We start from the raw sequence: 22,345 nt of genomic DNA, 5'->3' as shown, positions 1-22,345 counted from the left end.
GCAGATTATCTCCAAACTTGCATCCAATGATGAGAATATGTAGTTTGAAAAATTGTCAGGGAATCATCCTGAGGCAAAGGGTGTGGTCTCACAGCCAGTTCATAGTTGACCAAAATTTTTATAAAAAATTGTTTTGCCCAATAAAAGGACTAGGATCATCAAATCTTGTCAAGTAGATGAATTTTAGGACTTATGTGTTGACTTGAAAGTAAATCATGGTGATGCACCTCTTGAGTTTTGCAGGTATTCATTTTTAAATTAAGTTTTGATGCATAAAGTTGACACTTAGCCTGTGATCAGTTTATGCATCATGGGGCCTGAATGTGTGTCGAACTATATACGGAACTACAGAAACTTATATAGGACCTATTAAAAATATTTTTGAATTCGATATAATGAATTGTCGAATTTGTTATAACAAATTCAATTTAAGTCAGTATAACAATTTCTCTGACTTCGTTATAATTAATTTAATCTGCTAAGACAAATTTGTTAAATTAGTTTTAACGAATTCAAAAATTTGTTGATACAACTTTGTTTTAACGAATTATAAAACTTGTTATAACGAGTTCAATTCATTTTAAACAAATTCTTTAATTTGTTGAAATAAATTAAACAAATTCATTAAAACAAATTGGACAAATTGTTATATCGAATTCATATATATTTTTCTATAGGCCCTGACTGTTGAATTTGTTTAAACAAATTTGATTCATTATAACAAATTTTAGAATTTGTTTAAACAGTTTATTTTGTTAAAACAAATTATTGAATTCGTGTAAATGATTTTAATTTGTTATAACAAATTTTTGAATTTGTTGTAAGGAATTCAACTTTATTTTAACAAATTAAAATCGTTATAATGAATTCAAAGAAAATATAATAACGAATTGAATTTGTTATAACAATTTCGACAATTCATTGTATCAAATTCAAATATATTTTTTGATAGGTCCTTAATGGGCTTCTGTATTAATCAACTTTCTATCAATCAATTTAAAAAGGATGTCACAGTGATCTAGATTTTAGCTCACCTGAGCTGAAAGCTCAAGTGAGCTATTCTGATCACAATATGTCTGTAGTGCGTCTGTCTAGCTGTCTGTCCGTCCATCTGTAAACTTTTCACATTTTCCACTCCTCCAGAACCACTGGGCCAATTTCAATCAAACTTGCCACAAAGCACCCTTGGGTGAAGGGGTTTCAAGTTTGTTCAAATGAAGGGCCATACCCTAATTCAAGGGGAGATAATTAAGAAATAGTGAAAATTTGGTGGCATGTTTTAAAAATCTTCTCGAGAACCACTGGGTCGGGAAAGATGAAACTAATGTGGAAGCATCCTTAGGTAGTGTAGATTGAAGTTTGTTCAAATCATGACCCCGGGCCGGGGGTTGGTTGGGGCCACAATGGACGATTAATTAATTTTTACATAAGAAATATATTGGGAAAATCTTCTTCTCAAGAACAACAAAGCCATGATTAATCATATTTATATGGAAGCATCCTCAGGTAGTGACGTAGATTCAAGTTTGTTCAAAACATGACCCCCGGGGGTAGGGTGGGGCTACAATGGACGATCAAAGTTTCACATAGAGTATTTAGGAAGAATCTGTAAAAATCTTCAACAACAAAGCCATGATTCATTATATTTATATGGAAGCATCCTCAGAAAGTGTAGATTAAAATTTCTTCAAATCAATTGATCCCAGGGGGTAGGGCGGGGCCACAATGGAATTTAAATTTAACATAGGAATATATTGGAAAAATCTTTTAAAATCTTCTGATGTAGAACAACAAAGCCATGATTGGTCATATTTATGAGGAGGCATCCTAAGGTAGTGTAAATTCAAGTTTGTTCAAATCATGACCCCTGAAGGTAGAGTGGGGCAAAAATGAAAGTTCAAACTTATAGGGATAAAAGCCACAGTAAGTCAAAGAAATATGTATGCTTAGTAGATTCAAGTTAATTCATATCATCCCCCTTCTGCCTTTTAGGGGTAGGTTGGGACCACATGAATTTATTTATTGATTTTTGTTTTTTTCCTAGCCACAGTGCTCAGGTGAATGATGTGGCCCATGGGCCTGTTGTTGAGTTTTGCAGGGATTCATTTTTTAAATTGTTTTAGAGGCATATTTTGGACACTTTGAAGCATGAGATCATCTAGCTGTCAGCTGATGCATCTTTGGACATTTTAATGATTTTTGATTGGTAAAGGGCAAAATAATAGTTGACGTATGAAAACTCAATTTACAAATTTTTGACTGTACACCAAGTCCTGATCTTGACCACTTATTTTGTTGAATAATATAAAAGTCATTTTCATTGATTTCTTATCAGTCAAGTTTCATGACTGACAATTAAAAGATTAAAATCCCATGCAACCTAAACTTGGTCTGCAACTCTTCAAATATAGCCAAGGCATGCATATCCCTCAAACATTCCAAACACATATTTTTGTTAACCATGCACTTAATAATGATACTGCAAGTCAATAAAAATTGTTATCACTTTTAAGTCTATTATTTTTATTATGTATTGAATTTCACTTGATTAGACAATAAACAGTTCATTGTATTTTATCATTACACATGTAGGCATTACTTTCAACGACAAAGAGTATCATTTTATAGACTAGATGCAATTGTTCAAGGATCTGAATATTTATTACATTTACAGAAATGCTAAACAATACTAAATAAATATTGGAGAAAAAAAATGCATGTATAAACCTGCAGGGTCATTTATAAAGTAAAGAATCTGGCCCCTGATGTAACATTTAAAGTAAACATTTTAAACTTTGAATTGCGAAAGAAAATAACATCTTGATCATAATGAAATGCAAAAATTTACCAAATCTGCATTTTAAAGAAGGGAAAAAAATCATTACATGCTACAAAATTTTTCATACTTTTTAAAGAACTTTAAACTTTTTTTTAATGAAATATAACAAAAGGAAAAAAATGTATTACATGTATAACAATTAAATACACAAGTAAATAAAAAAAGAAGAAACATTCATCATTGCAATATAAGGTATATTTCAATATAAGTCTGTAAAATGTTCAAAATCCTCCGAATCAAAAATTGTTTGAATTTGATAGAATTCAAATTATCTTGACATGAAACCAAAAAAGTAAAGAGTACTCATATTTAGTATAATGACAAAATGTAGTCATGGACTCATGGCTGTTTTCTGTTTCTTAAAGATTTTACAAAAGGCATGCATTAATTTGGTCCCCATCTTATCATAGGCAACTGAAGTTTATAAACAAGGAAACTTTAAATCAGTTTTATAAGCAATCATTTCTTGGAAAACTTATTGGATCTCACAATGGTACCGAAAATCCACACATAAGGAAACCTCTCCTAATGATCGAAAACAGATATAGAAGATATAACTTCCTATTACAAGTATCAATAAATAATATAGGGTCATTATTCTCAGCAGGAAAGAGGATCTTACAATCAATTAAACTACTTGATATTAATTAAATATCCTGCGTGACAAAAGGAAGCGACCATTGAATTCCTCCATATGGAATTTGTTTCCTACTGAGATGTATGTATACATACTAAATTTGGTTGAAAGTGCCCAATGGGATATATTTGAAAAAAAAAATTCTTTTTTTTCCTGGTGGCAACCAAATTTAAAATGAAAGTGTTTCTGAAAACTACTTAAAAATGGAAGAAAAGATACATAGATGATTTTAGAAAAGCTTTTTGGCTCAGGTGAGCTAAAATCACCAATCATTAATAGGAAATATATAACTAGATAAACTAACTTTTCAATAATTTCAATAAATAAGTATGATACATGGATCAATTACTGACAATATTGAATGGAGATGAGTGAAAAAAAATATAAACACAATGACATGTGCAGGAAGTTTGTAAGTTAAATAATTTTCTGGTATGTACAAAAATTACTGGTGTACCTAATTGGAGATTTTTTTTAGGTGACCCATATACAGGTATAAGCAAATTATGTGTGTAAAACAATATACAGAAAATCTACATAGAGTTACAATTTGAAAAAAAAAAGGCCAAAATAAAATTGATTTTGGACATGCTTGAAGATTTTAATAATTTAAAGAAATCCTGGTTTTAAACTTTGTGTAATTTGAGATTCATTTCATTTTAAAATAACTTTATTGAACATTACTGGAAGACAATGGAATAGTTAGGTTGCATAAATTACATGACAATATTAACAGATGCACAACAAATACAAAGATCTCTACCAAAAATACTAGGGATGTCAACGAGTACCCGGTTAACCGGGTACTCGATCGAACGTCCGAGTATCGAATAGTAAAATCGGTACTCGGTTACTCGGATGTATATTTTTGAATATTTCTAATCTTATTTGTTAATGCATTAAACAATTTGTTTTAAAACGTAAAATGTTCATTGCACTTGTACATACAGTAATTAGGGTTTACTACGACTCTAAATGACCGTTATCCCCTGTGGCAGTGTTTATACAGTAATTATCATGACCAAGTACCTGGGGGTACCTGGCTTTTCTCACCTTCGGCTGCCTTCTTCCCTTATTTTTTGTTTGGCTTTAATTATTTGTTTTCACTGAACATCGTTTAAGATCCATTATGTTTAAATAAATTAGATAATTTTGTCAATTCTCCGAGAAGCCGTAAATTCTCGGGAAAGAGCGGATGATATTACACATGCGATTGTTGATATGGTTGTGTTTGATTACATGCCAATACAACTGGTTGAAGACAAAGACTTAAAAAAAAAACTGATGTCCATCGTTGCATCAAACTACAAAATACCGTCCCGTAATATATAAATCTCGGATCGAACAAATGTACTAAAATCGTAGATCCGCTCTAGATCTGTTGATCAAGTTCAAGTTGATTCTGTACGTAGCTCTGACGACTGATACGTGGTCGTCAAACGCGACAAAGAGTTACATTACAATTACGGAGCAGATTATTTTTTTTTAAACAAAAACACTGTGAACAACTTATGATTTTATTTCTGATGTTTATCTGATAAAAAAATTGAATTCAAAAATTGTTATATTAAATTTCGTCGGGCACGAAGTGCTCCTCATAATTACAACAGAAATACATTTACGGATAAGCCTCCTATCAGTGCATCTGGTTTCATTTCTACAAGAGTTTACAATGTTTTACAGTCTTCAATTTTATTTACACTTTTACCGAGTACCCGGGTACTCGATCGGAAAAACGTCCGAGTAACCGAGTATTGAAAATTGACCGATTTGACATCCCTAAAAAATACAGATGACCATTAAAACTGCATAAAATAAATGCAATTTGCTCTTTATAGCTCTTGAAAACATGTGTATGCACTGTATACAAAAAAATTTTTCATTGAAATACAAATCTAGCATGAGAAATAACCAAGATGTGACTACGAATACTAAATCACCAATAAACCTTCCTTGTAAGAATTTTTCATGCATAATTTGTGAAAAAAATATACCTAATATAAAATTTAAACTTCCATGTGACAGTACTAACATGAAAACAGGAATGCTGCACACCAACATACAAAAAAAGAATGCCTCTGTATTACAAAGAGTACCCATAGCACTGGCTGCACAACGTGCTGGGAGTTTTAGGAATCAACCTAAGTTTTCACCATTATGATGAGACTGTATCAAAGTATGAAGTCTCTCTAATCCGAGTCCTCGTCATCCCCGTAATCATTAGTATAGCTATTCCTGGGAGCAGCTGGAAATAGCAACAATGTAAATGTTGAGATCTATTTTTTGTGTTAAAAAAAACATATATAAAAAACAATAACGAGAATATCACTAATGGTATTCAATTAACCATTAATTAAAAATCACACTTGTTTATTTTTTAAAAATTACTCAAGTTTATTCATCCTCATTGACTTTATCATTATTTAAACATATTCATTATAATAAAAGCTCTATTAAAATTGTTCAAGCATATATTATTGACACATATACATTTAAAATGTATGTTTTTGAGGTACCGGGTAATAAACAAATTGTTTCAGAAAATTAAGGTTAACAATTTTAAAATCTTTACCTGCTTGTTTAATTAAAGCTGCACATTCAGGATCTTTGGTGAGATCCAGAGGTAGTCTGTTCTCATTGTTCTTAATATCCACCCTGGCACCTTAATATAAAGAAGAATTTCCAATAAACAGGTAAATGACGTATAAAATTCATGTCCATTTTGTCATGGACTAACACCGAGGAATCATCAATTTTTAGGGGGAGGGGATGTAAATGTTCAATTTTTTTTTTAATAAAGAGACATGAAGTCCTTAGTGAAATACATGAAATACATGTACAAATGTATACAAATTATCAAACTTCAGTACATGTATTACTAGACTAAGGTCATATGTTAACTTCACAAAAGCAAATCCCATTGAAGCAATATTTTTCCCACTCAAACCATAAAAATCTGACCACATTAAACTAAATGATTTGACAGACACTCACCTTTCTCAATTAACAGCTTGACAGCCTCTGCATGATTCTTCCAGGCCGCAGAGTGCAATGGGGTATCTCCTAACTTATTCTGTGAAAATTAAAAAATAACAAAATATTATCATTATTAAACTGGGAATTATCCATCTTTAAAATCTTGATTGTTACATGCAATTCTAGAAAATTATTCCAAATATCCTCTGTAAAATGACCTGTTGATATACATGTATAAGAATCATTCCCATCAAACTGGAAACAACACAACTGCTGGTGTAAATGTGAACTTTTACATGTGAAGGTATACTGTATCTGTACATATTTTGTGCTGTATTAAAAGTTGAGTGCAATCATTGAGTATAGCATTGTTGGCATAACCAGTATTTTCGTTAGAGATCAATTGTAACAGGCCCGGGGGCTGAGGTTTATACACAGAAACTCTGTGGACAATGATTGCAACAAATTTTTATTTCAAAGCGGCATTTTTGTCAATTGAAGCGGTCAATTTGGCCAGTAGCCGGTTCTTAGGGAAAACACTGCATAACCATGAATAAGCGCTACATATGTCCGAGCTGTGTATTGTAATTTTAAATGCTTTCTTCACAGTATTCATGAATTAGTGCATCGTTCATGCCAAAACTGCTAAAATATGAAGCTCACTTCTTTAAGTACACAGTATCTTGTGCTGGCTTCTTTGATGTAAATTTCCTTACTAGCACTGAGGCTACATTCAGTCAATTTTATTACTGTCAAACACCAACAAATGCAAACAAGATTTAGATGTTACATTTCAATGACGAATTCTGTTACATATGTGGTCCAATATTTCATAGACAGACCTATATCTCATTCTGCAGTCAAACATTGAAATTTTTCCTGACTGCTTGAAAATGTTAGCTTTTTTTAGTACAGTTTTATACAGCAACAATTTTTTAAATGTAAAACAATATTCTTAAGTGATAAATCAATGTCTTTGAGTCTCTACCTCTAGTCACAAGGCTCTCAGACATTTCATCTTTGACATGGTCCTAATAACCTTCGCTCACAATATAACAACCTTTGCCTCTTACTCAATCAAACAGGAAAACAACAGACTATGAAATATAAATACATATAAACCCTGTCCATCTGTAATTAGAAATCACTTAACTAATATTAAATGATCAATTTGAATTAATTTAGGAAATACTCCAGGAAATTAAAAGCCTCAATGGTTTACCTGAACGTTGACCTGACACTTGGAGTTAAGCAACATCTGCATGCAATCAATGTGTCCTCCATGTGCTGCCCAGTGTAGAGGGGTGGATCCAGCTTTATCTAGGGCATTTACAGAAACCTAGGAAAAAAAAATATGCTGAATGTCGGAATCAGTCCTTACCAAGTGGTTTACCATTAAATTGAAAAAACAACAACATTAAATTGTAGGAAATTCACGAAATTAGCCTCAATATAATGGACATGTGTACATTTCCAAAAAAAACAAAAACAAAAAACAATTTCAACCAGTTGAAAGTTCATTTTCTAACCTAAAAAAATATGAAGTAATAATAGATTAAACTGGCTCTTTATGACACTTGAAACTTTTAATTTAGGTACTAAGATGTAAAGAACATTTTAAAAGTGCTTCACTCTATTTAATCTACTTACATTATTTGATATGCATTCCCTCATAAAAGTAATATTTCCACGCCTGGCTGCTTCATGTAAAGGGTAGTCAATAACTTCTGTATTCTTGTCCACTGAAACAAAGAGAATAATGGTAATAAAATGTGATACAAATTAATAAAGATTTACATGTATTGGTTAATTCTCAAATATAACATTAATGTATACCTTTACTTAATATTTTTTCTAGCTCGATACATTTAGTTAATGAATCGTCCTTTCAAAACTTAAGTGGAATGATGATAAGGCATTATCAATACCACGTGAATGTTGACTTCTAGCAAAATATACACTTATGTATGCCAGGTGTGAGTACAATATACTACAGGCACATCAATAAATTAATTATAGTCATACATTAATATCATAGTTCCAAAAATCTCTGACACAACCTAATTTTGGGCTTCTACGAGTACCCCATTTTAAGTGAACCAAATTCATTTTTTCCTCTCAAAGTTAAAATAGTTATTTTAAAATAGGGCCACTTAAATGCCATAGGTACATTATGAAAAGGAAATATGCAATATAAATGTCAATATGTATTAGTAAATAAAATATTATACATATGATAAGGAGCTAGAATATTTAAGCTGGAAGTAAAACATGACCAACAAAAATAAAAACTAGAAACATGTCCATAGGACATGAATGCCCCACTGAGGGTATATTAGTAATGCAACATGAAAATATGTATAAAAATTTATCAGAATATCTTGAAAAATGATGCAGTTGAATTGCTTACATATGTACATCAGTATTTATCAGCATATGAAGTTGACACTAAATTAAAAAAAGTGAGGTCAAGGTCAAATGAAAGGTCAAGGTCAAAAATATTGATGCAGATGAATTGCTTACATCAGTATAAATCGCCATATGAAGTTTGACACTAATTTAGGAAAAGTGAGGTCAAGGTCAAAGGAAAGGCCAAGGTCAATGAATGTTGATATAGTTGAAAAGCTCTCATCAGTATATGAAGTTTGATAAAATATCTTTGATGGTTTCTTTAAAACTGAGCTAAACACTAATATAAAAAAGTGTGGTCAAGGTCAAAGGGAAGGTCAAGGTCAAAAAATCTGATGCAGTTGCATAGCTCTCATCTGTATGTATCAATATGTGAAGTTTGATAACACCATCTTGAATGGTTTCTGTAAAACTGAAATAAACACTAATTTAAGAAAAGTGAGTTCAAGGTCAAAGGAAATGTCAAGGTAAAAAAAAAAATGTTTTTGCAGTTGCATAGCTCTCATCAATATCTATCAGCATACGAAGTTTGATGAAATTATCTTGGATAGTTTCTTTGAAACTGAGCTAAACGCAAAGTGTGACGGAGGAACAGACGGAAGGACAGAAGACGGACATGACAAACACTATATGCCCCCGCCATATTCATGGCAGGGCATAAAAAAATCTGACTAGAACTTTCAAACTATGATTATTGCCACCAATCACTACCAGATGTATTTTTTACATTAAAAACCATTTTGAACATGTTCAAAATGAACTTCCTACTCTCTGCAAGATTATAACCACGACAGACTACAAATAAATAAGTTACTGTTACAGGGATTTCATTTAAACTTAGCATTCTGTAACTTTTATTGATGCTTTAGTAATCTTGTTCCTAAATATAGTATTATAATAGTACATATCATAATTATATGGTCATAATTTGACAGACATATGTACTTTGTAGCCTTCTTTTTACACTAAATTTGACTGTGTAATTGCATGATAATCAAGTCTATTTCATCATTGCATAGGGCTCTTGTTGTGTTTACCTACATACTGTGTAATCAATAATTTTCATATGCGGTTTAGTTTTTGCTGTTTTAGAGGGATGGAAAGATTAAGGTTTTCCGATCATGAAATCAAATCTCCCCAAAACCAATATTTTTTCCTCGAACCTCGAAAATTTGACCTCAAGTAAATATGTGACTTTACAGTATCCAAGGCACTAGATCATTCCTCTGCAAGAATTTCCAAGAGTTTATGTTATATGACATATTGATAGATTTTTGTAAGGCTTTTTTGAGACCTATAACTGTATGTTATATTCATCTACCGGTATTTCATCTTTATATTTGCAAGTATCACCAAAATAAAAAATGATTTTTATCATAAATTTTCCAAGAAAAGAGACAATTTCCCCTTAGTTCCTTGTTTTTATTTTACATTGAAACTCCTTAAAAGAAGTGTCAAATCCAAAACAAGGTCTCACATTTAAGTACTTATTTCCGAGTTTCTTTTCTCGAGACTCACCGTAATTACTAGGAATAAGTCCTGTTTTGTCTCCACACTTTGCTTTCCACCAGTCAGAGTTGCTCATATCAAGAATATACAAGGTATCACCTTCCTCAAAAGACAATTCATCACTCTAAAAAATACATGGTCTTTTTTTGAATATAAAACCTGATAATATTAAACATCCTATAGTAAGGCTTCTTGTCTCTCTTAGGGAGAATAAATAATTATACAAAATTATTTTTTAGCTTTATTTTTGTTGCTTAGTATAATCAAGTCATTAACCCAAGAAATGGTAAATTCTGTAAATAAATTTGTAAATAAAATGTGTATAAAGTGTACACAAATTGTACATTTTGTCAGTCAGAGAGCAGAGTTTTGACACTGTTTACAGACTGAGATAAAATAAAAGACAAGCATGCATATATGGTTGTATAGATAAATTATCGTAGAACTGAGACAATGGTAATAAACAGATTGCCAAATTTTTGTTTGCTAAGAAAGTTTAAATGTCAGAGTGCAATTCTGGGGAAGAGGGTATGCCAAGTAATTCGGAGTTGGATATCTTGTGTTATTATTACATTGCAGCTGGCAGCAGGTTAAAAAATTCTTACAGAAACAAGTGCCTGTGGCTAAACTAGACATTTGTGCATTTCATAAAACATTATGTTAAGTATTGTTAGATGCATCATGTCTTTGCCAATCATAATAGGTTACATGGTTAAGGAAAAAATCTTGCATCATGAAACTTGATAAGGAGAACATTTTAAATAAATTACTTTTATTTTGATTTACTTACCTGTTGAGCATCGTAGTGATACAAGGCTCTCACTACCTTAACATGACCTTATGTGAGAAAGAAAAAAACAAGAAATTAATACTAGAGCTGAATACTACATATCACTAGTATCACGATTATGAAGATAACACATTAATAATGCACCGGGACAATACTGCACAATAGCGTAAGTTTAATTAAATGTGTCAAACAGGACATAATATATTGTAAGTAGACATCTACAGTGTATGCATATCGATAAAGGCATAGAACAAAAAAAATACACGACTCCCCACCGCAGAGAAAAGGACTGTAACGTTTACCTGGCTTTGGAACAGGGGGAGGAGGCCTGCTGGGTCTTGCCGTGGACGTCATACCGCAAGCACGAAGAAAAAGAGATATAAATCGGCTTCGACAGGGAAGAGGAAGTATTTCCTGAATTTTTATTTACACGCAGCGAGGAATGTCGAGCCCGACAAATAAAATATCGGAACACGAGCCCGATGTTGACGATACCCCCACATTATGAAAAAAAGGCCTAAATAAAAAAAAGGTAAATAAGAAATACTTGATAGGTATACACATGCACTTATATAATTAAAAACCAGAAGCCTCTGACAAGACTGTAGCTCTACTGGTTTGTATTTTTAACAGAGGAAGAGATTAGTATCATAAGTTTGCACTTTTAACATGTTTAAAAGCAATTATTAATAATATTGAAATTGATCATTAAAACTATAAAAAGAAAAAAAGAGAGTAGCATTTAAGGAAATTTAAGAGAAGTTTTCATTTTTAGTAATCATGGCAACACCATTCATAAACATAGGTAATCAGAGATTACAGAGCTCACCTCATTTCGAATGTTGTCTTTAAGAAAGGCAAAGTCACACAATTACCCAATAAAGAGTTTACATCCAAAAATGCAAAATTTATGCAATTTTGATCTGATCGATACTTTGGAATAGACCTATATAAAAACTAGTTCTTCATCACGAAAATGTGATTAAAATCCAGCATCTGAAGCAAGCTTGAGAGTTTTCATCCCTTGATGTATCATTTGGGCAAGTTTGGTTTATATAAGCTTTATAGTTTCTTGGTATTAATAGACCTGCACACATAACTTTTACCTGGTCCAATTTATCTGGATGTGGAATTCAGCATACGGAGCAAATTAATTAAGTCCATTAGTGTGCATCCTAAGATGTATCACCCATGCGAGTTTGCACAACACAGGGCTAATAGTTACTTAGAAATGAAACCTTCATAAAAATTTAACCTCTTCACTCATCCAGAAAAAATGTAGGTCAGAATCAGCATCCGAAGCAAGCCTGGTAGTATGCATCCTTAGATCACAATATCATCCATGCAAGTTTGGTCAACATAAGGCTTATAGTTACTTGGAAATGAATCCTGCATCAAAAACTTTAACCTGTTCACTCATCCAGAAAATGTAGGTCAGATTCAGCATCCGAAGCAAGTCTGGTAGTATGCATCCTAAGATGTATCATCCATGCAAGTTTAGTCATTATAGGGCTCATTGTAACTTGGAAATAAACACTGCACCAAAAATTTAACCTGTTCACTCATCCAGAAAATGTAGTTTAGATTCTGCATCCGAAGCAAGTCTGGTAGTATGCATACTAAGATGTACCATCCATGCAAGTTTGGTCATTATAGGGCTCATAGTATCTTGGAAATGAAACCTACACCAAAACCTTTAGCCTGCTCACTCAACCAGAAAATGTAGGTCAGATTCAGCATCTGAAGCAAGTCTGGTAGTGTGCATCCTTAGATGTATCATTCATGCAAGTTTGGTCAACATAGGGCTGATAGTTACTTGGAAAGGAGACCTGCACCAAAAACATTAACCTGTTCACTCAACCGGAAAATGTAGGTCAGATTCAGCATCTGAAGCAAACCTGGTAGTATGCATCCTTAGATGTATCATCCATGCAAGTTTGGTCAACATAGGGCTTATAGTTACTTGGAAATGAGACCTGCACCAAAAACATTAACCTGTTCACTCATGCAGAAAATGTAGGTCAGATTCAGCATCCGAAGCAAGCCTGGTAGTATGCATCCTTAGATGTATCATCCATGCAAGTTTGGTCAACATAGGGCTTAATACTTCCTTGGAAATGAGACCTACACCAAAAACTGTACGTTAAAATGTTAACCTGCTCCAAAAACATTAATCTGGTCATTCCTTTGCTGAAATTGCAGCATCTGAAACTTTGACTGGTACAATGAAACACACTAGAAGCATCTTCCATGCATGTCTAATCAATATAGGACATAGAAGTACTTAAAAAGAAAACTGCTCCAAAAAACTTAACCTGGGACGCCGACAACGAGGGTATTACATAAGCTCCCCCAACTTCGTTGAGGTGAGCTAAAAATAAAATATACTGTAAAATCAAATTTTCATGGTTTACTTTGGAAAATAGACCGACTGGTTCGTGGGGACTTGATTTCATATATATAGCTGCAGCATGAAGATTGAATTGTTCAGACTAGTAATTTAATATATGTGAAAAATTGCATTTTATGGTGGACATAAATTAATGGATCTCTAAATTCATACCTTGAAAACCGCGAGTGGCACTCATATCAATTAATTATTACAATGGGTCCAGGGGATTATATCGATAGAATATATGCACTAGACATGGATTTTTCATATAATATTCTGCTAGACCTTAATTTAATGTAGACCTAGAAACATGGTTAAAAGTCACTGCAAACTATTTACCCATAGGCACCCTGTGGGTGAAGAATATACAAATATGAGTAAGATTCCAGGGCCAATTAGCTAGGAGAGAGAAGATACTCGAGGCAGAATAGGAACAGCTTGGGCACGGCTAAAGCATGGTATCCGCACGGGTTTTTAAAAAGCCATATGGGATCTGCATGTCTCCAATTCACGGACACGCGGATTAATTCCGTGTCTGAAAGTGAGGAATCCTCAATCACAGACACCCGTGTGGAGGCACAGAATCCATGTCCAACGGAGATGGTTTTTAACTCAAGCGGGTTTTGCTTCAAACTATTTATTTATATCTCACGGCTTTTTCTGAGCATGCTTACTCATAACTTCCTTTATTTGAATATTAAATTGGAGGGATTCATGGTCATGGTCGAACTAAGAATGTGTCTTTTTTGCTCTAGTTAAAGGATATTAAACTAATATATGTCAGTTGGAATAGTATTTATGTCAGTCTGGGATGATTTCATCACTTTTGCACTAAATGCAGTACATGTATAAGTGTAATACAGAATAAATATAAGTCAATTTTTCAATTTTCATGCAGATCTTTCTGTATTGCAATGTTGACAATGAACATGATGAAATAGTCTTTGTTTATTTGAATGACTTTAGTGGGACTTTCACTATCCCTATATATTTTATGTCTCATCACTGTGCTACTGTGAATTTAGTTTTATTTAAACTAAATTCTTTCTCAGATTGTGCAAACTAAGTATAGCGCCTTAGAGATTAAATTATAATTGAATTGTACAATTTTATCATTAAAATCTTAATTAAAAATTAAGTATCATGGATTGTAACTGATAAAGTAAAAATCTTTAACAGAAAGTAAAATATGGACAGCGCACTCTTATAAGATTTTTAACTTTTAAAATTCTAAAGCATTAAAATGTAAAGCATTGTGAAGTTAGTTTGGTTTCAGTCACCCTTTTGGCATCCACATTTACACTAGAAGATTCTCTAAAGGCCATGACCTAGATCTAGACAAATGCACAGATCCGGTGACTCCTTATATGGTATGTGACACGGCTTTTTTGACATGGGTTTCCAAAATTCGGTGTCTCCATATATGGAAAAGGATACGGGTTCCAGACATGGGTTTACAGAATCTGTGAGTCCATATATGGAAACTAGCACGGCTTTCTGACATGGTTTAATTTGTAACACCGTGTGATCTCATTTAAATATTTTGGCCAATATCCCGTGCCTTATCTGTGCCTCGACTACTTCTAGGCATGGCTTTCCATACATACTTTACATAGGAGCAGGAGTGCTAAAAGCAAGGGTTTCTGGAGACGGAATCCGAGCCTGAGCCGTGTCTAAGCCGCCCAGACTGTTTCGTACAGGTATATGCTCCAGACAAGAGGCTTTAAACAGGTCGAGACCACTACCTTATATGGAAGGCAATTTTCAACACGTGACGGTATCTTCATCACACCTGTTCGCCAATCAAGTGAATGAGTCCCAAAGCATGACATTCTACTACATGTTTACGATTCAATGGCGACAGGTGGTTTTCGTCGGTTTCTGCATAATATTCACTTCGTCACCGGAAAAACCTTAGAGCTTCTTAATCACTTTTTAAGTCCGAAATTGAAAGATTATATTCCAAATACATTGCTCCATGCTCCCATTTAATATTGGAGTTGTTTTAGATGATAAATAGTTGCTTCGAAAGTTCGAATAATGTGCAAACACTTTGATGTTTGCATGTACATACCGTATAGCGGGTTTTCTTGGCGGGTGTAAAATTTGGCGTTATGCGTGCTCAAAGGTATGCCAATAATTTGGCGTAATTTATTTTAGCTGACACAGAGTTTCAGCGGTTTGCAGATTAACACTAAGATGAGTATTGACTATTTTTCGCGATTAAAATTTTAGCGGTCTATCATCAAAACGCCAAAATAAGCTAAAATTAGCACCCCGCTAAAATAACCCGCTGTACGGTATTATACATTAAAACTTTTTGATAATATTTAGGGGATAAATAATAAAAGCGCACCTTGTACTACTGTCTAAAACTATGTACCTTGACCTAGAATTTTTATTCAATGTCACTGCACATCTGTTGATGGGTGCATTCTGTGAGTAATTAGTATAAACCACAACGGACCCAGGGGAGAAAAGATATGCTCCAGACAAGGATATTTCATACAATTCCGAGATGACCTCAACGTTAGAAATATGGTTCAAGGTCACTGAATACCCTTTATCCAAAAGCACTCTGTGGGTGAAGTATGAGCCAGATGAGGCCAAGAAGAGATAAGATATGCTTCAGAGAACTTGAACGGACAGACAGATGGATTCAGGCAGACTGATGACTATAAGGTACCAGAAGAGAGGGACCCTAGTAACAGATTTTGCAAAATCTATGACATCACAGGAGGGTGGAAATAATATTGACGGTAGCCCTGCAGGGAATAACAGAATATGCCTCAAATATTAGATAATATTTAAATTTTCGATGTCTTTGTTTGAGATAAAATTACAAATAGTCAATGAACTTTATTTCCCGGGCATCAGTGCACTGGTTTATCGAAAGGCATGGCTTAAAAATCATGTGCATGCAGGGCGGGACAAATAAGAGACAATATTAAGTGCGGTTTGTAGCACATGGATTGGTGGAATCAATACGTACCATATGTAAATATAAGGAATAACTGTCAGATTTTTCAATTTCATGATGATGATCAATCGATCGGCTTGCATGATAATTAACCCCCGGGGTCATGATTTGAACAAACTTGAATCTATATACTGCCTGATGCTTCCACATGAGTTTCATCTTTCCTGGCCCAGTGGTTCTGGAGAAGATTTTTAAAGATTTTTTCCTATATATTCCTATGTAAACCTTTGATCAGGCATTGTGGCCCCGCCCTACCCCCAGGGGTCATGATGTGAACAAACTTGAATTTACACTACCTGAGGATGCTTCCATCACATGAGTTTCATCTTTCCTGGTCCAATGGTTTTGGAGAAAAAGATTTTAAAAGATTTTTCCTATATATTCCTATGTAAAACTTTGATTAACCATTGTACGTGTCCCTGCCCTACCCCCGGGGGTCATGATTTGAACAAATTTGAATCTAAGATATGACACTACCTGAGGATTCTTCCACATGCATGAGGATCATCTTTCCTGGTCCAATGGTTCTGGAGAAGATTTTTTAAAAAAATCCTATAAATTCCTAAGTAATTTTTAACTTTGATCAGCCATTGTGTCCCTGCCCTATCCCGGGGGGTGGGGGGTGGGGGTCATGATTTGAACACTTGAATCTATACACTAGCTGAGGATGCTTCCAGACATGAATATCATCTTTCCAGGCCCAGTGGTTCTGGAGAAGAAGATATTTAAAGATTTTCCTTTATATTCCTATGTAAACCTTTGATCAGCCATTGTGGCCCCACCCTACCCCAGGGGGTCATGCTTTGAACAAACTTGAATTTACACTACCTTAGGATGCCTCCACATCAGTTTCATCTTTCCAGGCCCAATGGTTCAAGAGAAGAAGATTTTTAAAAGATGCCTTAATAATTTTTCATCAATTCATAATTATCTCCCCTTGGAAGAGGGCTTGGTCCTTCATTTGAACAAACTTGAATCCTCTTCTCCCAAGGATACTTTGTGGCAAGTTTGGTTGAAATTGGCCCAGTGGTTCTTGAGAAGAAGATGAAAATGTGAAAAGTTTACAACAACAACGACAGACAAGGGACAAATTTTGATCAGAAAAGCTCACTTGAGCTTTCAGCTCAGATGAGCTAAAACGTCACTGAAGTGACTGGGGTGAACTTATAACACAAAAAACTAATCTCCTCTGCTTTTAAGGGCTTGGAACCTTCTGCTTGAAAAAATGCAAATCCCAAATGGAAGAAATTGATTTTTTTTTTTCAAGCAGGCAGCATTAAAAGTTTTGTGCTTTTTTTCTACTGTTCTGCCTTTTCTTTGGCTCTTTGATTGTTTTTAGAGCCTTTTTTATTTTTTTTTTTTCATGTTAATTGTTTCATTTCCTTTGTTTTTTGACTTTTTTAGTTTTGTCTTTTTTTTTTATTCTTTTCCAATGTTTTCTTTTTCTTTCTCTCTTTCTTTTACATTTGGTTTTGATTTTTGAAATTGCACAAAACTTTGGCATTTGAGATTTTAATACAATTTAACAATGGACATTTACAGGTACTTTCATTACAGAACTAATCAAATCAATAATAAATGCTGATTTACATTCTGAATAACACGTACAGTAAATTCTTTAGTGAATTTGTTCAGACTAATCACAAATTAAAAACATAGGTAATCAGAGCTAGATTACAGAGCTCACCTCAACGAATGTTGTCTTTAAATAATGCAAAGTCACACAATTAACCAACAAAAAGTGTACATCCAAAAATGCAAAACTTATGCAATTTTGATTTGATACTTTGGAATAGACCTATATAAAAAATTCAAACTAGTTCTTCATCACAAAAACGTAATTAAAATCCAGCATCTGAAGCAATTTAGAGAGTTTTCATCCCTTGATGCATCATTTGTGCAAGTTTGGTTTATAAAAGCCTTAAAGTTTCTTGGTAATAGCTAGACCTGCACCCATAATTAACTTTTAGTGAGCTCATTGCTCACAGTACCTTTAGTTTGAGTTCTACTGGGTATACTGTCACCAAATCGATCATCAAAACACTATAAAGTAGAAAATTAACAAATTCTTCAACATTTATCTGTATAAAACAGAAGTACATGTATTAAGAAAAAGTGAGAAACATATTATATGTAAATGAAATATAATTTAGAATAAGGATCAAATATTCCTTTGCTTTTCTTTTTCAAATATTATAGTCTTGGAACATTGATTATATTACATACCTGATCAGTGACCGTTATCCACTGCGGTAAGTCTTGCTGTCAAGAAGGTTAACATCCATAAGTCTGCCATTTCCAGGTTTTTCAACCAATTCCTTCCTACATGGCTGTGGCTGCTCAGTTCCACATAATCTTGGACAAATCAACATGCTGGGAGTCTGGTCATCACCAATGCATTTAAATCTACCAATTTTTTCCACTAATCCCTGGTAGATTATTTACTTTTTCCACAAAGACAATGTCCACCATATCCTCTTCAACTTGTCAAATTAATGCAAGGGTCTTATTTTAAACATTGCCAGCTTATAATTCTCTCACTTGCATAAAAAGAGGTGTGTGTAGGTGGGAGAAAGGTGGGGTACCTGTAGAGAACCCATGTGTCCAAATATTTATTTTATTTTTCACTGAATAAAAGATTACAAAGCTCACCTCAGAGTTAACTTTTATGATCACCTGAGTATAATGTACGTAACAATCCGTAGATTAATGAAAACAAAATAAGCTGATAAATATAAAGCTTTACAGTTATTTACAATCATTGGTGAAAAGAAAAAAAGAATTATTTAATTCTTTCAGTAGCAATTAATAAATTAATAAATTAATAAAATTCCATGACTGGTATAAAACACCCTTCTTGAAACTTTAGATCTCTACTTTTATTTTCATCTTGGTTGGAGAACAAAAATTCTATATGAAATCTTTCAAGATGCTGTAGTTCTCTTCATGATCGGGAGGCCCGGGTTCGATTCTCGTTCGTGGTGCCATGTCAAACCTAAGACGTAAACATAGGTAAAGAACTTTCACTACTCAAAGCCCCTGAAGCCCTTCACTGGCATACAGCGACATTTCCATATGAGTGAAAAATTCTCGAGAGGGACATTAAACAATATACAATCAATCAATCAATCAATCAAGATGCTGTATTATAAAATATTTTCTTTTACATTTATTCATTTTGCATGACTTCATGCATTTTCAAGAACAAGCATGAATAAAAATATTACATTTTTGTTTACAAATAAGCAAGAATATTCATGAACAGTTCATGAATTTTAATCATTTATGAACATTCCTGAATAACTTTTACAAATAATATTCATAAACAGTTCATGAAGATGCAATGAACTTTTTATTGGATAATTCTTGAAATGATGAATCTTCATGAAAATGACTATTCATAAATTATTCATGAAAAAAATATTCATGAATATTCATCAACTTTCTTTTATGAATCAAAATTCATGATTTGACAATATCCAATAATAAGTTCATACTGAGATCTTCATGAACATTCCATGAACATTTCATGAATAGAATTCATGAATAATTTAATCCCATTTAACTATATATTCAATAAACTTGATTTGGAATCATTTAAATTTTCATTGTTTAAATTTGAAAGATTTGTGGGGGGCCATAATGTCATGTTATCTCATACTGCTGAAGGAAAGATGACAACATCAGAATGGACAAAGGTTCACTTCTATCTTAATAGCATCAATAAATAGCCAGCACTTATATCAATTGAGTCTCCTAACAAATTGGGGTGTGATCAGTTTTCTCTTCTAGATGAACTGCCAGCCATTAGGCTTTCTAGACTGATCTTCCGGAGCACCCTTGCGAACTTAGTCTGGGACCAAAAGGTGCCCAGTATCCGTCTGCTTCCACGTGGAGGCATCGCATAGGACTTTTTGTGGATAGGCTATGTACTGGCTGGGGAAGACATAAAAATTCCTCCCTTTTCGCATTGCTGCTAGCCAGCGGTGATGGCTGAAAGCGAGAGGTGACAAGCACACAGACACTAACGCCAACACACTCGGCGCGTCACACAACATTAAGCAGACTGTTAGTAGTTTTAGTAGAGTTATTTGTTAGAAGTTTGTTAGAGTTAGTTGTAAGAAGTTTGTTAGAGTTAGTTGTTAGAGGTTTGTTAGAGTTATTTGTTGGAGGCTTGTAAGGGTTATTTGTTGAAAGTTTGTTAGAGTTATTTGTGACAGGCTTGTTAGAGTTATTTATCAGAGGTTTGTTAGAGTTATTTGTTGGAGGTTTGTAAGGGTTATTTGTTGAATGTTTGTTAAAGTTATTTGTTTCAAGTTTGTTTGAGTTAGTTGTTGGATATTGTTAAGAGTTATTTGTTGGAAGTTTGTTAGAGTTAGTTGTTGAAGGTTTTTTAGATTTATTTGTTGGAAGTTTGTTAGAGTTATTTGTTAGAGTTATTTGTTAGAGGTTTATGTTAGAGTTATTTGTTAGAGGTTTGTTAGGGTTACTTGTTGGAGGTTTGTAAGTGTTATTTGTTGGAGTTATTTGTTAGAGGGTTATGTTAGAGTTATTTGTTGGAAGTTTGTGACAGTTATTTGTTGGAGTTTGTTAGAGTTATTTGATGGAAGTTTGTTAGAAGTTTGTTAGAGTTATTTGTTGGAAATTTGTTCAAGTTGTTAGAGTTATTTGTTAGAGGCTTATGTTACAGTTATTTGTTGGAAGTTAGAGTTATTTGTTGGAGATTTTTTAGAGTTATTTGTTAGAGGTTTACGTTAGAATTACTTGTTGGAAGTTTGTTAGAGTTATTTGTTAGAGGTTTGTTAGAGTTTTACGTTGGAGGTTTGTTAAAGTTACTTGTTGGAGGTTTGTAACGGTTATTTTTTGAAAGTTTGTTCAAGTTATTTGTTGGAAGTTTGTTAAAGTTATTTATTAGAGACTTGTTAGGGTTATTTGTTGGAAGTTTGTTAGAGTTATTTATGAGAGGTTTGTTAGAGTTATTTATGAGAGGTTTGTTAGAGTAAATTGTTAGAGGTTTGTTAGAGTTATTTGTTGGAAGTTTGTTAGAGTTAATTGTTAGAGGTTTGTTAGAGTTATTTGTTAGAGGGTTGTTAGAGTTATTTGTTAGAAGTTGTTAGAGTTATTTGTTTGAGGTTTGTTAGGGTTATTTGTTGGAAGTTTGTTAGAGTTATTTGTTAGAGGTGTATGTTAAAGTTAGTGCGCCCTTGCGAACTTAGCCTGGGACCGAAAGGTGCCCAGTATCCGTCTGCTTCCACGTGGAGGCATCGCATAGGACTTGTTGTGGAGAGGCTATGTACTGGCTGGGGAAGACATAAAAATTCCTCCCTTTTCGCATTGCTGCTAGCCAGCGGTGATGGCTGAAAGCGAGAGGTGACATGCACACAGACACTAATGCCAACACACTAGACGCGTCACACAACATTAAGCAGACTGTTAGTAGTTGTAGTGGAGTTATGTGTTAGAAGTTTGTTAGAGTTAGTTGTAAGAAGTTTGTTAGAGGTAGTTGTTAGAGGTTTGTTAGAGTTATTTGTTGGAGGTTTGTAAGGGTTATTTGTTGAAAGTTTGTTAAAGTTATTTGTTGGAAATTTGTTAGAGTTATTTAACAGAAGTTTGTTAGAGTTATTTGTTGGAGGTTTGTAAGGGTTATTTGTTGAAAGTTTGTTAAAGTTATTTGTTTAAAGTTTGTTAGAGTTAGTTGTTGGAGGTTTGTTAGATTTATTTGTTGGAAGTTTGTTACAGTTATTCATTAGAGGTTTATGTTAGAGTTATTTGTTAGAGGTTTATGTTAGAATTATTTGTTGGAAGTTTATTAG

The 22,345-nt window shown here is 33.4% G+C and overlaps 1 protein-coding gene and 1 long non-coding RNA gene across 2 annotated transcripts; one reads left to right on the top strand and one right to left on the bottom strand.

Annotated features, from left to right (window-relative positions):
- Positions 1 to 2,506: 2,506 nt before the first annotated feature.
- On the bottom strand, positions 2,507 to 11,610 carry LOC134246065 (osteoclast-stimulating factor 1-like). The gene is made up of 9 exons (XM_062728325.1): positions 11,463 to 11,610; positions 11,161 to 11,207; positions 10,380 to 10,494; positions 8,103 to 8,194; positions 7,675 to 7,791; positions 6,471 to 6,549; positions 6,049 to 6,138; positions 5,252 to 5,721; positions 2,507 to 4,233 (listed from the first exon to the last, which is right to left on the bottom strand). Exons 1-8 carry the CDS (start codon positions 11,512 to 11,514, stop codon positions 5,666 to 5,668), a joined length of 648 nt encoding a protein of 215 aa, XP_062584309.1. The 5' UTR covers positions 11,515 to 11,610; the 3' UTR covers positions 2,507 to 4,233; positions 5,252 to 5,665.
- Positions 11,611 to 21,305: 9,695 nt separating this feature from the next.
- LOC134246044 (uncharacterized) lies at positions 21,306 to 21,946 on the top strand. Its single transcript, XR_009987566.1, has 3 exons — positions 21,306 to 21,329; positions 21,544 to 21,593; positions 21,713 to 21,946. It is a non-coding gene; the product is annotated as an uncharacterized LOC134246044 (long non-coding RNA).
- Positions 21,947 to 22,345: the final 399 nt, after the last annotated feature.

The sequence above is a fragment of the Saccostrea cucullata genome, unplaced genomic scaffold (genome assembly GCF_032062105.1).
Source record: "Saccostrea cucullata isolate Sc308-1 unplaced genomic scaffold, CSIRO_AGI_Scuc_v1 ctg217, whole genome shotgun sequence".
Taxonomy (NCBI): Eukaryota; Metazoa; Mollusca; class Bivalvia; order Ostreida; family Ostreidae; genus Saccostrea; species Saccostrea cuccullata.
The sequence above is the reverse complement of the archived record's forward strand: the minus strand, read 5'-3'. Positions and strand labels throughout refer to the sequence as shown.